This window comes from Natator depressus, chromosome 5 (assembly GCF_965152275.1).
Source record: "Natator depressus isolate rNatDep1 chromosome 5, rNatDep2.hap1, whole genome shotgun sequence".
Classification (NCBI taxonomy): domain Eukaryota; kingdom Metazoa; phylum Chordata; order Testudines; family Cheloniidae; genus Natator; species Natator depressus.
The window spans coordinates 45316371-45332482 of NC_134238.1; the positions used below are offsets into that span (position 1 = coordinate 45316371).

At 44.0% G+C, this 16112-nt stretch overlaps 1 protein-coding gene across 2 annotated transcripts in view; it reads left to right on the forward strand.

The window, feature by feature from the left end:
• The window catches only part of TBCA (tubulin folding cofactor A), a 99693-nt gene that overhangs the window by 27030 nt on the left and 56551 nt on the right, over positions 1 to 16112 (forward strand). For both annotated transcript variants that reach the window (XM_074952696.1, XM_074952695.1), the window contains exon 2: positions 5070 to 5175. In XM_074952696.1, the coding sequence (XP_074808797.1) occupies positions 5070 to 5175 (106 nt within the window). The remainder of the gene's footprint in view (positions 1 to 5069; positions 5176 to 16112) is intronic.

Below are 16112 nucleotides of genomic sequence, written 5' to 3' on the forward strand. Positions count from 1 at the left end.
AACTTATTTTTATTTCCTAGGGAGGAGCTTTACCTACAACATGGCCAGCAAACCCTGCTTCTGATGTGTTTAGCTTGCACCTTAGTGAGCTTCCAGGGGTTTTTCAATTGTGTTAAACCAACACTGTTGTGCTTATGTGATTGGAGAAACAAACCTTTTTATTTGCCAACAGAGGGCCTGTATGGCTATAGTTTGTAAAGTCATTGATCCTAGAGTTGTTTTATGAATATAAACATTAGTTGATTGTCACTTATGTTTTCATATATAATAAGCTTAAGGTAGCTTTTTTTAGCTGATACAAACAAATTCTGAAATGTTCGTTTTAATGATGCAGTTGAGTTTAATTATAAGAATAATGCTTAGACATTTCATTTTAATAAGTTTAAATATTACATCAGACAACCTATAAATAAGAATTTGGGTACAGTAATTCAAAAGTCAACTATCTCTGTTTGAAAAATTAACTTTTGGGGGGAACTTAACAAACAAAAGAATATTTTTGCCATGACCTAAAGCATTCCATCCTGATTGTAAAGTTATCCAGTCCTTTATAAAATCGTACTTTCTCATGCTGATGCCAGGTCCAGAACTGATCTTTAGAAAGGTTTACTGCTACTCCAAAGTATTGGAGTATTGTGACCACTGTTCCTTCTAAGCTGTGCGCATGTGCGCGCATGCACAGATCCTAAACCCTGTGCACATGGCGAAACACCACATGCACAAAAAGTTGCACAGAAGCACAATAATTTGCACAGAATAAATTTTTTGCACACATGGCCTGTCAAATTAGAGGGAACATTGTGACCCTATCAGGCCATTCAGTTTACCACCTTTTGTCTTTCCCCTAACATTATTTTTAGCAGTCACTATTTTGAGAAAGTAATAGAGGTAAAGTATATATAATGGAAACTTTGGTCAGTACATTAATGTTGGCTAACGGTGTGGGTTTTAATGAAGCTTCTATACCAGAAAAAGCTCAGTACGTGTTGTTCAAATCTCTAGTATCCATACAAATCCTTCTCTTCTTTGGTCATCATAATAGAATCATACAGTAAACCTGAGCAGTTGGTGTCTGAATTTGCTCAATAATAGCCTGCTTTGAGCAGCCAGCTGGCCAGCCAGAAAAGTCAAGCTTTTACTTTATTTACTGGTGCTAATGGGAGTTTGTGGTACATAATTTTTGCCAGCACACTGTGTTGTTTTATGTAGAGAACACATCACAAACTAAAAGGAATTCTATTAAACTGGAATCTTCAGTGCTAAAGTTGCTAGACTTGAATTTACTTGAGGTGATCTTAATAGTTTTCTGGAAAAGGGGGATTATATCAAAGAGCATCCAGTTTCCAAATCTGGGTCCAGTGTTAAGGCTAAAAATGAGTCTCTTCCCCCTTTGAAAAAGCAGATTTTAAGAAAATTTCCAATATGCTGGTGCTAGTTAAAGGTAAAATTATGGGCCTACTACTTACCATGATACATACTAGTTCTGGGATTCTGAGTTTGCAAAAGACCCTTTGGAGCAAACATTTTAAGAACCTTGATACTATGGAGATGCTGTGCTTGGGAAGTTGACTTCGTAATAATAATTTCGTGGTGAAATTTTATGTGTGGAATTACATCTACTCACTTAGGTACTGTGGTGTGAAATGTAACTATGATCTAGAAGAGATTCTTGAACTGAAGAATTGGCTGGTCATGCAGGCTTGCTCCTCCTGCTTGCACCTACCAAATTGCATTAAAAGAGGATAAAATATAAGATACTTTCTGAATTTCCTTTTCCATATAAGGCATTGCTGTAATTACCACAGGGAAGGGAGAAGGTTGCACAATTGTGCAAGGAAGGCAGGACATGCGCAAGACATCTCTGTATTAATATATGGCTCATACTAACAAAGTCTGAACTCCTAATCTAAATAGTGGAGGTGATTACACTGTCAAAGTATTATCTACATTAAAATGAGAATTACAGTTGTTTGAGTAATTGAACATGTCCATTCTGCTTCAGGTGTGGGCATGCCCAGTGCGCCAGAGTAGGAGACTTTTTTCCCCTTAGTGGTATCCTCAGCTGCCTCATGCTGCTGTGCAGTGGTATAAAGGGTGGCCCCCAGTTCTCCTCAGTTCCCTCTGACTGCCCATGATCGGTAGTCAGTGTGTGTTGGCTTGCTTTGTAAGTGTTCTGTCTTTCTCAAGAATATATATAACTATATATAATTAGTGTACCCCTCAGTAGTTAGTTAGACCTTTAGTTATTTTGTTTAGTTTTGCTTAGATTGTCAGTTTGTGCTTGTTCTGAGTGCTGACCCTCAGTACTGAGTCATGCTCAGCCTCCAGGCTTTAAGCCTTTCCATCTGCTGCAAGTCTATGCCAGTAAGTAACCGTCATTCCAAATGCCGCATGAGGGTCACATCTAGGACCACTGTCAAATCTGTAGATATTTCAAGTCCTGGATCAAAAAGGATAGGAAGGTGAGTCTTTGTCTCCTTCTCATGAGGCCGCCTTGTGTCCACTGTCTGAACGGTCCCACTCGGGGGGGCACCGAGTACTTCTACGCCAGTTAGCGCACATCTGAAGATTGCAGCATTTCCACTTTTCCAGTAGCGAGGAAGAAGCACAGACAGCATACCTCAAAGGAGCCAACCTCTTTCAAAAGATTGAGGTCCCCAGTACTGTCTACCAGCAAGCAAACTGGAGAGCAGGGCAGAGTATCCTCTGGGAAGAGATGCTCCCTGGAACTGACTTTGTCTCACTCAGGGTTTTTGACTCTAGCACCAGTGCCTGTATCATTGAGGCCTACACTCACAGTGGTACTGACTCACTGAATGCGGCAGCAGCAGGAGAACCTTTTGGTACTGATGAAGCCGGAGGCATATGCTGCGGTGCAAGACCTGTTAAGTCTCTTGGTACCAGATTCTCCAGCAGCATAGGAGACAAGTTGTCCAGTACTGATTGATCCTCAGACTTTGTCGACATACCTACAAGTAAGGTCAAACGCTCAGCTCCGTGGCAGACTTCAGACTGTCCACTGAATCCTCGCCTGGTGCCTTCCAGAGGTAAAACCAGTATACTGTCACTGGTACAGACCTCTCTGGAGACACTCCATCGAACCTCAACACCTTATGGTACAGTGCATCTCTGGTCAGGTGACACTGATTCTTCCTCTGAGGCAGTGGTTTTCAATCTGTGGCCCAGTCAGCGCAGAGCTGTGGCCCATGTGACATCCTCAAGGCCATACAGGTGGTATTGGATGTGGTGCACGGTGGTAAATAGGTTGAGAATGACTGCTCTAAGTTGTTCCTATGTTCCTATGCCCCTTGCTCCAGGGATAGAAGGCATCACTCACCTTCCTCCAGAGGCTCCTACTTCTGGTATCCAGCTGTGGTCCTGTGGTGAACCAGAGACCCATATCCTTGCTCTGGTAGAGGCCTCCTTATGCAGTCTTTTATAAGGACAAAGTTTACTTTGTCCACATCTGAAATTTGTGACTAAAGTAGTGTCAGAATTCCACCTCAATCAAGGAATATACTTATTGACTTTCTTTCCTAAACCCCATTCTCAAAAGGATGGAGAGACTCCATGCCTTGGATGTCAAAAGGCCATTAGCTTTTTACTTGGACAGAACCAGATTTTTCAGATCAGAGGTCCCCAAACTGTGGGGCATGCCCCCCAGGGGGATACAGAAGAATGTTGGGGCGGGGGGACAGGACATGACTGGGGGCCGGTCCAGCCCCCACAGGGGTGCGCAGGGAACACCACCCAGCTCCGGTCTTGACCCGGGCTGTTGACCGCAGCCCAGCTCTCACGGGGATGGGGCAGACGGGTAAGGCGTGGGGGGGGGGCACAAGGTAAAAATCTTGGGGACCACCGGTTTAGATAGTCATACCAGCTGTTTGTAGCAGTTGCAAACGAGACTGTAAGGCCCTTCATCCTAACACAGCTTGTCATGGATTTCTTCCTGCATATGTATGTGCTATGACATTGCCAACGTAACCCTGCCAAGCAGGATGGTAGCACACTTGGCAAGATCTCAAGCAACTTCTGAACCTTTTTTTTTAGCTCAAGAGCCAATAACAGACGGTTGTAGGGCTGCAGCTTGGTCATTGGTGCATACATTTACAACTCTTCATGACACCTCTCAGCATTCCAGAGACAATGTCAAGTTCGGACAAGAAGTCCTTCAGCTCTTGTTCAGGTAGACTCTGAAACCCACGTCTGGTTTGAACTGGTTGTGAGTCACCCGAAGTGGAATGGATGTGTTCAATCATTCGAAGAAAAAACTGTCACAACTTGTTCTGTAACTGTTGTTCTTGGAGATGTGTTGCATGTGTCCATTCTATGACCATCCTCCTTGCCCTCTACATAGGAGTCTCTCAGGTAAGAAGGAACTGAGGGAAGTCAGGTTGCACCATTTTTGTACTGTCAGCAAAGGGTGTATGTGCTGCTCCAACAGATACTGCTAAGGGGAAAATTTCCGACTCTGGTGCACAGTGTGCATACACCTAAAGTGGAGTGGATATACAATGCATCTCAAAGATCAATAATTATAGAACAGGTTATTAATTTTTTAAAATTGTTTCTTGGGCTGTTCTGAAAAGGTATGATCGTTGAGATGCAAACATAGCTTCTTACTCTTTGCCTTGTGTAACATATCTGTACTCAAAAGCCACGTGACTTGAATCTGAGCAGTTGTCTTTTGTGACTTGGAATCCCTCATTGCAGACCACAAGTGTTTCTCCTTTATCAGTAAAGCATGTGGCAGCTAGGAATTTACTACTTCGTTTTGTTTGTCGAATATTTGAAACAGAGTAGCAGAATGTCTTTTTAAGTGAATATTGGTTGAAATAATCCATGATATTTAATAAAACCAGAAGTAAAATAGATGTACTCTCTCTATTATCCACTTGTGTTTAGATCCTTCGTTGAAAGGTCAAGAATTTAACTTTTATAAAACTAGACAGCAGCCTCTTGAAGGGCTGCTGTATTTTTATTTTTGTTGGGTATGATGTCATTTTCCAATTATACAGCTTAATCTTGCTTTTTTAGTGTATAAACAAAATCATTTGATTTGTTTTCAGGTTGGCAAAAGAGAAAGTTATGTATGAAAAAGAAGCAAAACAGCAAGAAGAAAAAATTGAAAGAATGAAAGCAGAAGCAAGTGATGATTATGGAATTAAAAAGCAGGTATGTTCTAAAATATTTAAAATATATATTTAAAGCATTATAACTTATAAAGGGGGAAATTTGAAAGTGACTCTTAATGAAAGAATCTCTCCGCTTTTTCCAAGCTCCGCTGAAATGAACATTATACTAAAAGTTATCTTAAATATAAAAAGGGCAGTATACAAATGTACACAATTCTTTGCATTTTTAAATATGTTGCTCTTTCCAGAACTGTTGACTCACAAGGAGCTCAATCCTGCAAGGTACTGATTGTTCCTGTGAAATGATAAGCCTCCTCATCTTTGAGTTGAGGGTGCTCCATACCTTGCAGGAATGCTCAGGATGGAGTCTGAGGAGGGTTTTCTTACCTTCTGCTTTCTGAATAATTTAGGTAAACCAATGGCATGTCTACGCTAGTGATCTTCCAGCGGCACAGCTGTACCAATGTAGCTGCGCCACTGTCAGATCACTCGTGTAGCCTCTCTATGCTGACGGAAGAGCGGTCTGCCGTCGACATAATAAACCACCTAACCAAGCGGTGGTAGCTATGTTGGCCTATGAATTATGCCCCCCCCCCCTTTTTTTTTTTTTTGGTCCTAATGAATTAAGGCCGACTGATTTGTTTTGTTTTAAAATGTGGAATTTTTTTCTGCTTGCTTTTACTTTAGAAATAATAGGAATACAGAGTTTGGTTTTTTTGGTAGCCCCTGGGATATTCAGTATGGACTGATCTTTCTCAGCTTCTAACTGAATGTGTTGAATTGTTAACAGGTTTTTTTTCTCCGAAGCATTTCTTAGGTATTTGCTTTTCAATAGATATTCACACACACAAAAAAAACCCCAACCTTTAAACAGTCTGAATTAAAATCACTTTCAGTCTTAATCAGGCTTCACTTGCATTGTCTCTGGTGTTATAAAATAACAGTTCTCCAGTTATCCTTTGTCTTCCTGGACAAATGGAAGAATAAATGAGACCTTGAGTGTCTAATGTAACAAAAAACAAGCAGAAAAAAATATTTAAAAACCAACAAAATCTCCCTTCTCGCTGCCTTTATTAATCATAAATGGCACAAGCCCAACTCTGTGTGGTTTTTCTCCTTTCCAGGTTATTTAAAAGAAATATTTAGAATTTGGAGGGCATTGCACCATTTACTCATACCACTTTACAGAAGTATAATCTCACTGCCTCTGATCACTGATTGTGTTTTTAGGCTCTACTGAAATAGAAATGAGAATAATTTCTTTAAAGATTCATTGACACTAATTGGAACTAGTGAATGCAATCCCGATGCTCAGTGTCCCAATTCATCAGATTATTTGAGAGCACCAAGGAATTTCCTCACCTACTCTTAAGAAATTGTCATAATTGACAATAATAGCCTTTGAAGCTATTGCAGTAAAGAGAATGGTAAAGCAGTACTTTGAGGATGTCTTCTGAGGAGCCAGTGACAACAGTTTTTAAATAGATGGCCTCCATTTGCTCTGTGGGTATCTCTGCACAGCTTCTGGGAGCGAGTCTTGCAGCCTGGGTCAAAAGACTTGTGCTTGAGGAACTTAAGATAGCGTGCTAAAAATAGCTGTGGAGACATTGCTTTGATGTTTGGGATTGAGCTCTGAAGCCCACTCTGCTCCAAGGGTTTCAGAACCTGAGCTCCAGCCCAAGCCCTAAAATCCATATTGCTGTTTTTCGCACACTAGTATGATGAGCCCAAATAACACAGGCCTTTTGATCCAGGCTGCAAGACCTGCACCCAGAAGCTGTGTAGACATAACTTTTAAGGCTCTCAGTACACTATGAAAATGGCTGCAATTTGATTCCTCAGATGACATCTTCACACAGCTGCTTTAGTGTTCTTTTTTGGTATATGCTCGCAGCTCTGACAATTTCCAGAGTGCAAGGAATTTTTAAGTTCTGAAAGACTAGGATGCTGAGCAGAGTGAGTGTGCTTGCTTGTTCCACTAGTCCCTTAATTTCAAGATACTTCTAGTAGTGGAAAACTTGTTCCAGAACATATGTGGGATGGGATTTACAAATTTAAAAAGACTTCAAGAAAATTCTATTTAGTTATATCGTTGTTAAGAATTGGAATTAACTATTTAACTATAATAAATTGAGAATTTAGCTCTACCTTTAATATTTATACATAAGCTTCTGTATCTTTCGGTGATGGTAGAATAGCATTACAGAAATAGTTTAGATACTAGATCCAGTTGTGTGAAGTAAAACTAAAGTTTTAGCTAGTCTATAGTATATTAACTGGGGTAGGAAATCCAGTTCTGGGAACTCTGATCAGGTAATATAATAATATAATTATCACTATAATTTTTTTAAGGGAGAAACTGGAATAGAGGAAAACCACTTACAAGTAAAGCCACTTACTAGTAAATCTTTTAGCTGTGACTTTGCAATGAAACACAGATTATCTAACAATGCACATGAGTGCCTGAAGAAATTTCTATTTTTAAGTGAGTGTTGGTGAAACATGCTGAATTGACAGATCAGGAGACTGAGACACTAATCCTAGGCTGTGCTCCATCACTTTGCACCAATCCACCAGCACAAAGTGGATATAAACATGGTGGATCTGGAGCCTGTAGGATCTCCCCCTGTAGGGAACAATATTTAGGGGGTTGTTTGCCACCTTCATGTTTCCTGTCACCCTTCTTTTGGCTGCTGGTGGAGGAAGTATGGTTTGGGGCATCCTCTGAAGCCTCGTGATCCATGGCTCCAGTAGCAACTCTTCGGGGTTGTTGGCAGCTGGCGTAAATTACAGTAGCCTTCAGATTGCTGTCCTGCAGCCGGGCACTAGATCAGTGAAGTGTTGCCCCATGATCATGGGAGCACAAAGGGCCACTTTTGTACCCAGTGCACCTCAGCCAAGGTTCTGGGCCTGAAGTCCTTGTTTATATGCCATTGGTACATCCTAAGCAATGGCACTGCAAACTACCTCCTAATGCTCTCAATCAGTGTACCTCAGCTATGAATTATCAACCCTTGTCCTCTTCACTGTGTACCAGCAGGAATATTAGTTGTAACAGCTTTAGTGATGTAGACACCCATCTACTAACTAATTAGGCTGATGTCCTCAACTCACTTCACATAGGGTCCCCAAAAGACACAATATATTAATAGTTCTAGCTCACTCCTTACCCGAATGGGCTGTGAATTGACACACTGTTTCAGACGTGAAAAGCTCCATATCTTCATCCATCCCCAGTCCCCTTTGGGAAAAAAAATTGAAATTCTCTCTACCCCTTTAAAGATAGTTTTGTTTTTATCATCCTACTTTGCTATATTCTTTTTTTCTCAAGAAAATATAGATGCAGGTTAGAGTTTAAAGATTTTCCACCAGTTTAAATAAAGAATCGTACCTGACCCAAATCATACTGCCAGAAAAATGTGATAAACCAAGAGGGAAAACTGAGAAAATACTATGGAATAAAGGAAGGCTTGTATAACTTTTATGCTTCAAGCATCCAAGTCACCATATCCTAAGCCAAAATATGTTTGCCTAATAGCTTTTTCCAAAAGCAGATTTCATACTAAATTGTTTTTTGTTTTTTTTTTAATTGATTGAGCTTTCCTACCTTGAGTGCAGGGGTCTGGACTAGATGACCTACTGAGGTCCCTTTCAGTCCTACACTTCTATGATTCCCACAAGATTTATGTGAGTTTAAGATTATCATCAAACAGGAAAATGTTACAACTCGGAATTAATTTATCAAGTGTAAACTACAAATAAAATCTTTGCAAAATGCCACAAAAAATCTCATCCGTTCTAGCAAAACAGCACAATGGACTCCAGTGCTTTTTTTAAAAGGGATTAAAAACTGTAGTTCTTCTTTGAGTAATTGCCCATGATCATTACACTGTAGGTGTCTGTGCACTCCAGTGTACAGTTGTTGAAGAGTTTTCACTTAGTGGTCCCCATTTGGGAGGCATAAGTGCCCTCTGCTGCCTTGTGCACAGGCATAAAGGGTCAAGGTGCCCCTCACACCACTCAGTTCCTTCCTATTGCCTGTGACAGTTGTTGGAGCTCCCTTTCCTTGCTTCCGCAAGTCTTTAATCAAGCATTTAAACAGTGCTCATTGTAGTCCTGTATAGTTAGTGTAATTCAGGGGTCAGCAACCTTTCAGAAGTGGTGTGCCGAGTCTTCATTTATGCACTTTAATTTAAGGTTTCGCGTCACAATAATACATTTTAACATTTTTTTAGAAGGTCTCTCTAAGTCTATATATTATATAACTAAACTATTGTCGTATGTAAAGTAAACAGGGTTTTCAAAATATTTAAGAAGCTTCATTTAAAATTAAATTAAAATGCTGATCTTATGCCGCTGGCCCGCTCAGCCCGTTGCCGGCCTGGGGTTCTGTTCACCTAGGCCGGCCACGGGCTGAGCGGGGCCAGCGGCCGGGACCCCAGACCGGCAGTGGGCTCAGTGGCCCGCTGCCGCTCAGCCTGCTATCAGGCTGGGGTTCCGTCCGCCAGCTCCTGCCAGCCAGGGTCCCGGCTGCTGGCCCCGCTCAGCCCACTGCCGGTCTGGAGTCCCGGCCCTGTCCACATAGAGTAGGTACCTACCTTCTCCCTGGTTCTAGCCATTCTCTTCCTCTCTCTGCACTGAGGTGAGGGTGGGAGTGCACTGAGAACAGGGCTGGGGGTGAAGGAGCAGGCTGGGGGTTGGGGTGCAGGAGCTAGAATGAGGGAGGGCGCTCAGGGTTGGGGCAGGAGGTTTGAGTGTGGAGTGGTTACCTGGGCAGCTCCCATTTGGTGCAAGGGGTGCAGGTGGGAATGGGGTGTGTGTGTGTGTGCAGGAGCTCCAGTTTGGTGCTCAGGGTGGGAGTGGGGATGTGGGGGGTGCAAGAGTCAGGGCATGGGGTGTGAGGGAGCTGGGTATGTGTGAGGAGGGTGCAGGAGTCAGGGCAGGGGGTGTGAGGGAGCTGGGTATGTGTGAGGAGGGTGCAGGAGTCAGGGCAGGGGGCTGGGGGTGTGTAAGGAGGGTGCAGGAGTCAGGGCAGGGGGCTGGGGGTGTGTGAGGAGGGTGCAGGAGTCAGGGCTGGGATTGTGGAGTGGGGTGCAGGGGTCAGAGCATGGGGCTGGGGTGTGAGCGGGGTGCAGGAGTCAGGGCAGAGGGCTGGAGGTGTGGGCTGGGGTCATGGGGGTGCTCCCAGCCCCCTGCCCTGAGCGGCTCACGGCAGGGGGCTGGAGGGGATATGCCCTGATTCCACCCCCTTCCCCAAGGTCCCTGAAGCACGCTGTGGCTCCGCTTTTACTTCTCCCCCTCCGTAGCAAGGACCGTCAGCTGATCAGCCGCAGGGAGAGAGAGAAGGACGGGCAGGAACCCAGCACGCTGAGGGAAGAGGCAGGGGGAGGGAGAAGCTTGCCTGCCTTGCAAGGAGAGAGCAGGGGGCGGAAAAGAGTGGGCCGGGCCGGGCAGGATTTTTAGTGCACGCTGCTGTCTGCCCAGGTCTGGCAGATAGCAGCGTGCCATTAAAAATTGGCTCACATGCCGTGTTTGGCACGCATGCCATAGGTTGCCAACCCCTGGTGTAGTTCAGTAGTTAGTGTAATAGTAAAGTTTAAAAAAAAAAAATCGTAAATTTGTGTGGAACTGCTTGGTACTGGAGATAGGCCACACTCTCTGGGTTGCAAGCCCTGCCACTCTTGTGGGAAGGCAATGCCTAACAGTGATCCTCATCCCAACTGCCTTAGAGTCACATGAGTGACAAATGTGCTATTTGTAAGCACTTTAAACCCTGGTCCAAAAAAGACAGGGCAGCCAGACTGAAATATCTGCTGCTGGAATTAGTGCTACATCCTCTATCTGAACCATTGACCTCGGTCCGGGTACTGAGCACCTCACTGTCAGTCAGTAACTCACCTCCAGCATTACTGGCATCGAGAGAGAGATTGGCATCACTGGTACCAAAGAAGGTTTACTGTAGGTAAGACTCAGTCCCAGGATCTTCAGAGGAAGCCAAGAGGTCGAGCTCATCTAAAGTCTCAGGGGGGCACTCAGAGAAAGTATGCCCCAGAGCACATTTCCTTGGTTTCAGGAAGAGACTGCCGCTTCAGACCCTGAAGTGGGATCCTATGTGCCCTAGCCCAGCTGATCTCACCATCAAGAGTAAAGCACCTGCCCACCCTGATTTCAGCCTCAGTTTAATCAAGGGGCTTACTGAAAGTACCCTTGGGCCATGCACCCTTTTGGAACCTGTGGGGTTTCCCCCACCTCCAATCAAGAGCATCCCCATATCCACCACAACCGGCTTCATCTACTGGTCATCAGGAGCATCAATGCCACAAACACCCTAGCATCGATACAAAGGCCAGCACCAAGCACAGTCAGGACCCTTCTCACAAGCATCCACGACAGGATCAGGAACTGGACCAGCTCCTCGTACTGTTGCCATCCTCTTTCTCATCCCCTGATGAGGCAATTGCAGTGGAACCTATTTCTCCAACTCCTGATTATTTTAAGACTCATTGGGAGTTGTTGAGGGAAGATGACCATGGCCCTGGACATCTACTTGGAGGAGAGCCCGTAAAAATCACACAGGCTGGTGGACATTTTGGCATCTGCAGCCCCAGCTAGAATAGCTGTCCCTACTAATGAGCTATTTTAGAGCCTACAAAGGTTCTTTGGCAGACTCAAGCTTTCCTGCCTCTGACTGTGCAAAAAAAAAGGTGGATAGGAGGTACAATGTCCCCTCTCTGGCGTTCAAGTAACTCTAGTCACCTTAAGGGCTTCCTCGTAGTATTGGCAGCCATTGAGAGAGAGAGACAGGGTTACCAGGCATCAGCCCAAAAAAACAGAGGCCAAGAAGCTGGACTTATTTGGGAGGAAGCTTTATTCCACAGATGGGTTGTTGCTTCATATTGCAAACTAGCAAGCTTTGCTGGGATGCTGTGATTTCACCTTATGGGATACAGTTTGAGTTCAAGGACAAGCGCCCAGATGATGCAAAACAGGAGTTCCAGACATTGATCAAGGATGACAGGTTGGTTGCCAGAACAGCTCTGTAGGCAAGTCTTGGCAAAGCAGATCCTGCAGCTCCTGGCATGGTTTCTGCCATCACGATGAGGCTCAAGTCTTGGTTATGCTCTTCTGGCCTCCCTCTAGAGGTGCAACAAACAGTTCAGGATCTCCCATTTGAAGGGCCATCGCTCTTCTCAGAAAAAAAACTGATGAGATTCTGTACAGACTCAAAGAATCTAGCGTATCCCTGAAACCCCTGGGCATTCACATCCCTTCAGTGAAATAAAAGGCATTCTATCATCACCAGTCACAGCATTTTCAGGGATTTGCCTAGCAAGCCCAAGACCTGCCAAGGAGAACTAGCAGAAGTTACAAAAGATGCCCACTACCACCCTCTACTTCTGCAGCTGCCTGTTCTTCAAGGCAGGTAGCATTCTCCAAGAGCTCATTTTGATGGGTTGGTCAAGAGCAGACTGCCAGTTCTAAGAGGGCCATCCTTTTCTTCCCTAATTTTTGCAAACCACCTGTCTCACTTCTGTCATATTTGAGCCCACATCACAACAGATGGGTGGGTTCTAAATGTGGTGGAAGTCTGATATACACCCCAATTTATTTCCCCTGCCCCCCACCCCCACTCCCTGTTAATCTTCAGAGATCTCTCTCATGAGGCAGAGTTACTGCAAGAGATACAATTGGTTCTCCTTGTAGGAGCTATAGAGGAGGTCCATCTTTTGTTCAGGGGAAAGGGGTTTTATTCCTGATGCTACCTGCAGAAGGATGTCTCAGGCCTATTTTAGATCTAAGGCATTAAACAAGTGCCTAAAAATACTGACATTTCAGATGGTCATTTTAGCCTCCATGATTCCTTCTGTGGAGCCAGAGGACTGGTATGCTGCTCTTGATTTATAGCATGCTTGCTTCCATGTGGCGATTCATCAGAGCCACAGAAAATTTGAGATTCACTGTCAGTGGTCTCCATTATCCGTTCACAGTGCTCTCCTTTGGTGTCTCAGCTGCCCTGCATGTATTTACAAAGTGTACGGCGGTGGTAGCAGCATTCTTCAGAGGTCCATGTTTCCCTTACCTGAATGACTGGCTGATACGAGATCAGTCCAGGACACAGATGTTGTCCAACATAAACATAATCTCAACCACCTTCGTTGCAGTCTGCCTGCTGATCAACATGGATGAGTCAGTCCTGTTTCCAGTTCAGAAAGTAGAATTTGTTGGAATGGTCCTGGACTCAAAAATGGCCAGGTCCTTACTACTGTATGCAAGGTTTCACGTAATACAAAACCTCATTCTGGATTTTAAGGCTTATCGTCTCGCCACAGTGAGAAACTGTTTAAGGCAGCTGGGGCACATGGCAGCATGCATTTTTGTAGTACAAAACACCAGGCTGAGTTTCAGACTCTTTCAAGGCCAGTTGGCTGATGTGTATTCACCAAGAAGGCACCACGTAGACAGGTTAATGCATGTACCAAATCGGATCGTATCTTCCCTAGATTGGTGGGCGGATCTGTCCAATGTCTGAAAGGGAATTCCCTTCACCCCACTTCAACAGTCTCTTACCTTAGTCTTGGATGCCTCAGACCTGGGTGGGAAGGCTCACTTGGGACCCCAGCAGATGCAAGTTTTCTGGTCTAATCAAAATCTCAGCTTACAACTCCCTGATGTTCGTGTATTGACTATCTGATCAGCATGCATGGCGTTCCTCCTTACATCAGGGGAAGGGGCATGTTAGTGCTGACCGACAATTCAGCGGCCTTGTTTTATGTAAACAAATAGGAAGGGATGTAGTTCTCACTACTCTGCTGAGAAGCAATCCTATTTTGGGACTTCTACATCAGCAGCTCTACTTCTGAAAGCAGGCCATGTCCTAAGGGCTCAGAATACACTGTCAGATTGCCTGAGCAGATTGTTTATTCATCACCAGCAGTGGTCCCTTCACCCAGACATAGCAAGATCCATTTTCCAGCTCTGAGGGTCTCCTCAAGTGGATCTCATAGCAACAAAAGACAACAGAATATGTCACCAGTTTTGTTCCTGAGCCGGACTCAGTCCAGGTTCATTATTGGATGCTTTTCTACTGCCATGATCAGGGTCTGCTGTATACTTTTTTCTTCCCGATCCCTTTCTGACCAGAGTTTTGTGTGCAAGATCAAACAGGACAAGGCCCGTCTTATACTGATCACTCCTGCATGGCCCCATCAACACTTCCCCCTGCCCTCCCCCAAGCTCTTGGACCTCTCAGTCAATCCCTGCTCCCGCTTCACACATACTTGATTTCACAGAATCACACCTGTCTCCTCTACTACAGGCTTCAAGCCCTTCACCTGGCACCCTAGAGGCTTCAAGGTTAACTTTGGCAGAGGAGTCCTGCTCTAGAGAAGTTCAAGATATGTTGCTGAGTAGTCAGAAATCATCATCTAGAACTACTTAACTGGCTAAATGGAAGACGTTTTCCATCTGGGCCCGTTCTTCTATTCAGTATGTGCTGAACTATCTTCTGTCCCTCAAACATCAAGGATTGGTGATTAGCTTGATCAGAGAATACCTAGCAGTTATATTTCACACACCGGGGATAACCCCTCTCTCTTTTCCAACACAATGGCTGTACGATTTTTTAAAAGGGTTTAGACAGACTGTTTCCGCAGGTTCAGAACCCTATTCCACCATAAAGCCTGAATCTAGTCTTAACAAAGCTGATTGGTGTCCCCCCTGACTCTTTGAGCCTGTAGCAACCTGCACTCTGTTGCACCTTTTGATGAAGGCAGCATTTTCAGTAGCCACTACATCAGTTAGGAGAGTGGGGGATTTGAGGGCTCTAGTATCAGATCCTCCAGATACGGTTTTCTACACAGACATCTGCCTTCGTCCTCACCGAAGTCTTCTCACGAAAGTGGTCTCCATTGTTCATATTAACCAAGCAGTTTTCTTACCAACCTTCTCAAATCCTCTTGGTAATAAAGGGGAGGAGAAACTGCACAATTTGTCAGAAGAGCTTTAGCATTTTATCTGTAATGGACTAAGCCTTTCAGATCTTATGCTCGACTGTTAATTGCATTTGCAGACCGAATGAAGGGCAGTCCTGTTTCCATGTAAAGGATAACCAGTTGTATTTGACTGTGTGTTACCAGTTGGTTAATGTGAAACTGCTGGATAGCTTGTTGGGTCATTCAACTTAGGTTCAAAGGTGACCTCTGCCGCTTTTCTAGCCCATATTAGACACTTGCAGAGCAGCAGCCTTGTTGTCATGTCACACGTTTGCTTCTCACTATGTGATCTGTCACATAGAGACAATGCTAAATTTGGACGTGTGGTCCTCCAGTTCTTCTTCAAATAGACTCCGAACCCATCTCCAGTTGGGATGGCTTCTGAGTGGCCTATAGTAGAATATACACGTGCAGTCATTCAAGGAGGAAAAAACTATTGCAAATTTTTGTGTAAGTGTCCATTCCACGACCTGCCCTCCTTCATCTCTATTGGAATCTTTTCGCCAGGAAGGAACTGAGGCCTTTTGTGCTTGCACACGGAACAACACATCTCGAAGAACAACAGTTGTGGAAAGGCTAGTAACTGTTTTTCTACAAATTTGGGTTTTCCCCAACCTAGCCATTGTAATGGTTAGTAAATCAAGGCCTTTACCCAGTACTTATATTCTATGATTTATAGTAAGTCTTCTGCACTCCAGCGTAGCCACCAGTATGGACTAATAGGTAAGACCTTGTGTATTCTATAGTTCTATGGCCACATTACCTTTTTCTTAATCTAGTCCTTATGGTTGCAGAAATAAATGTGAATTGAGTATGTAAACCTACATATTAATACCTATTTGAATCTATGTACAGTATGAATTAGCTCTGAGGTGTGATCTTCTTGGGTTCCTTTCCATGGGGTAGTAACTCTGAAACCTAAAGGAGTGTTGTTAATAGTTTTAAATATTTACTAGCTGATCATTTTAGCAGAAATATCCAACTA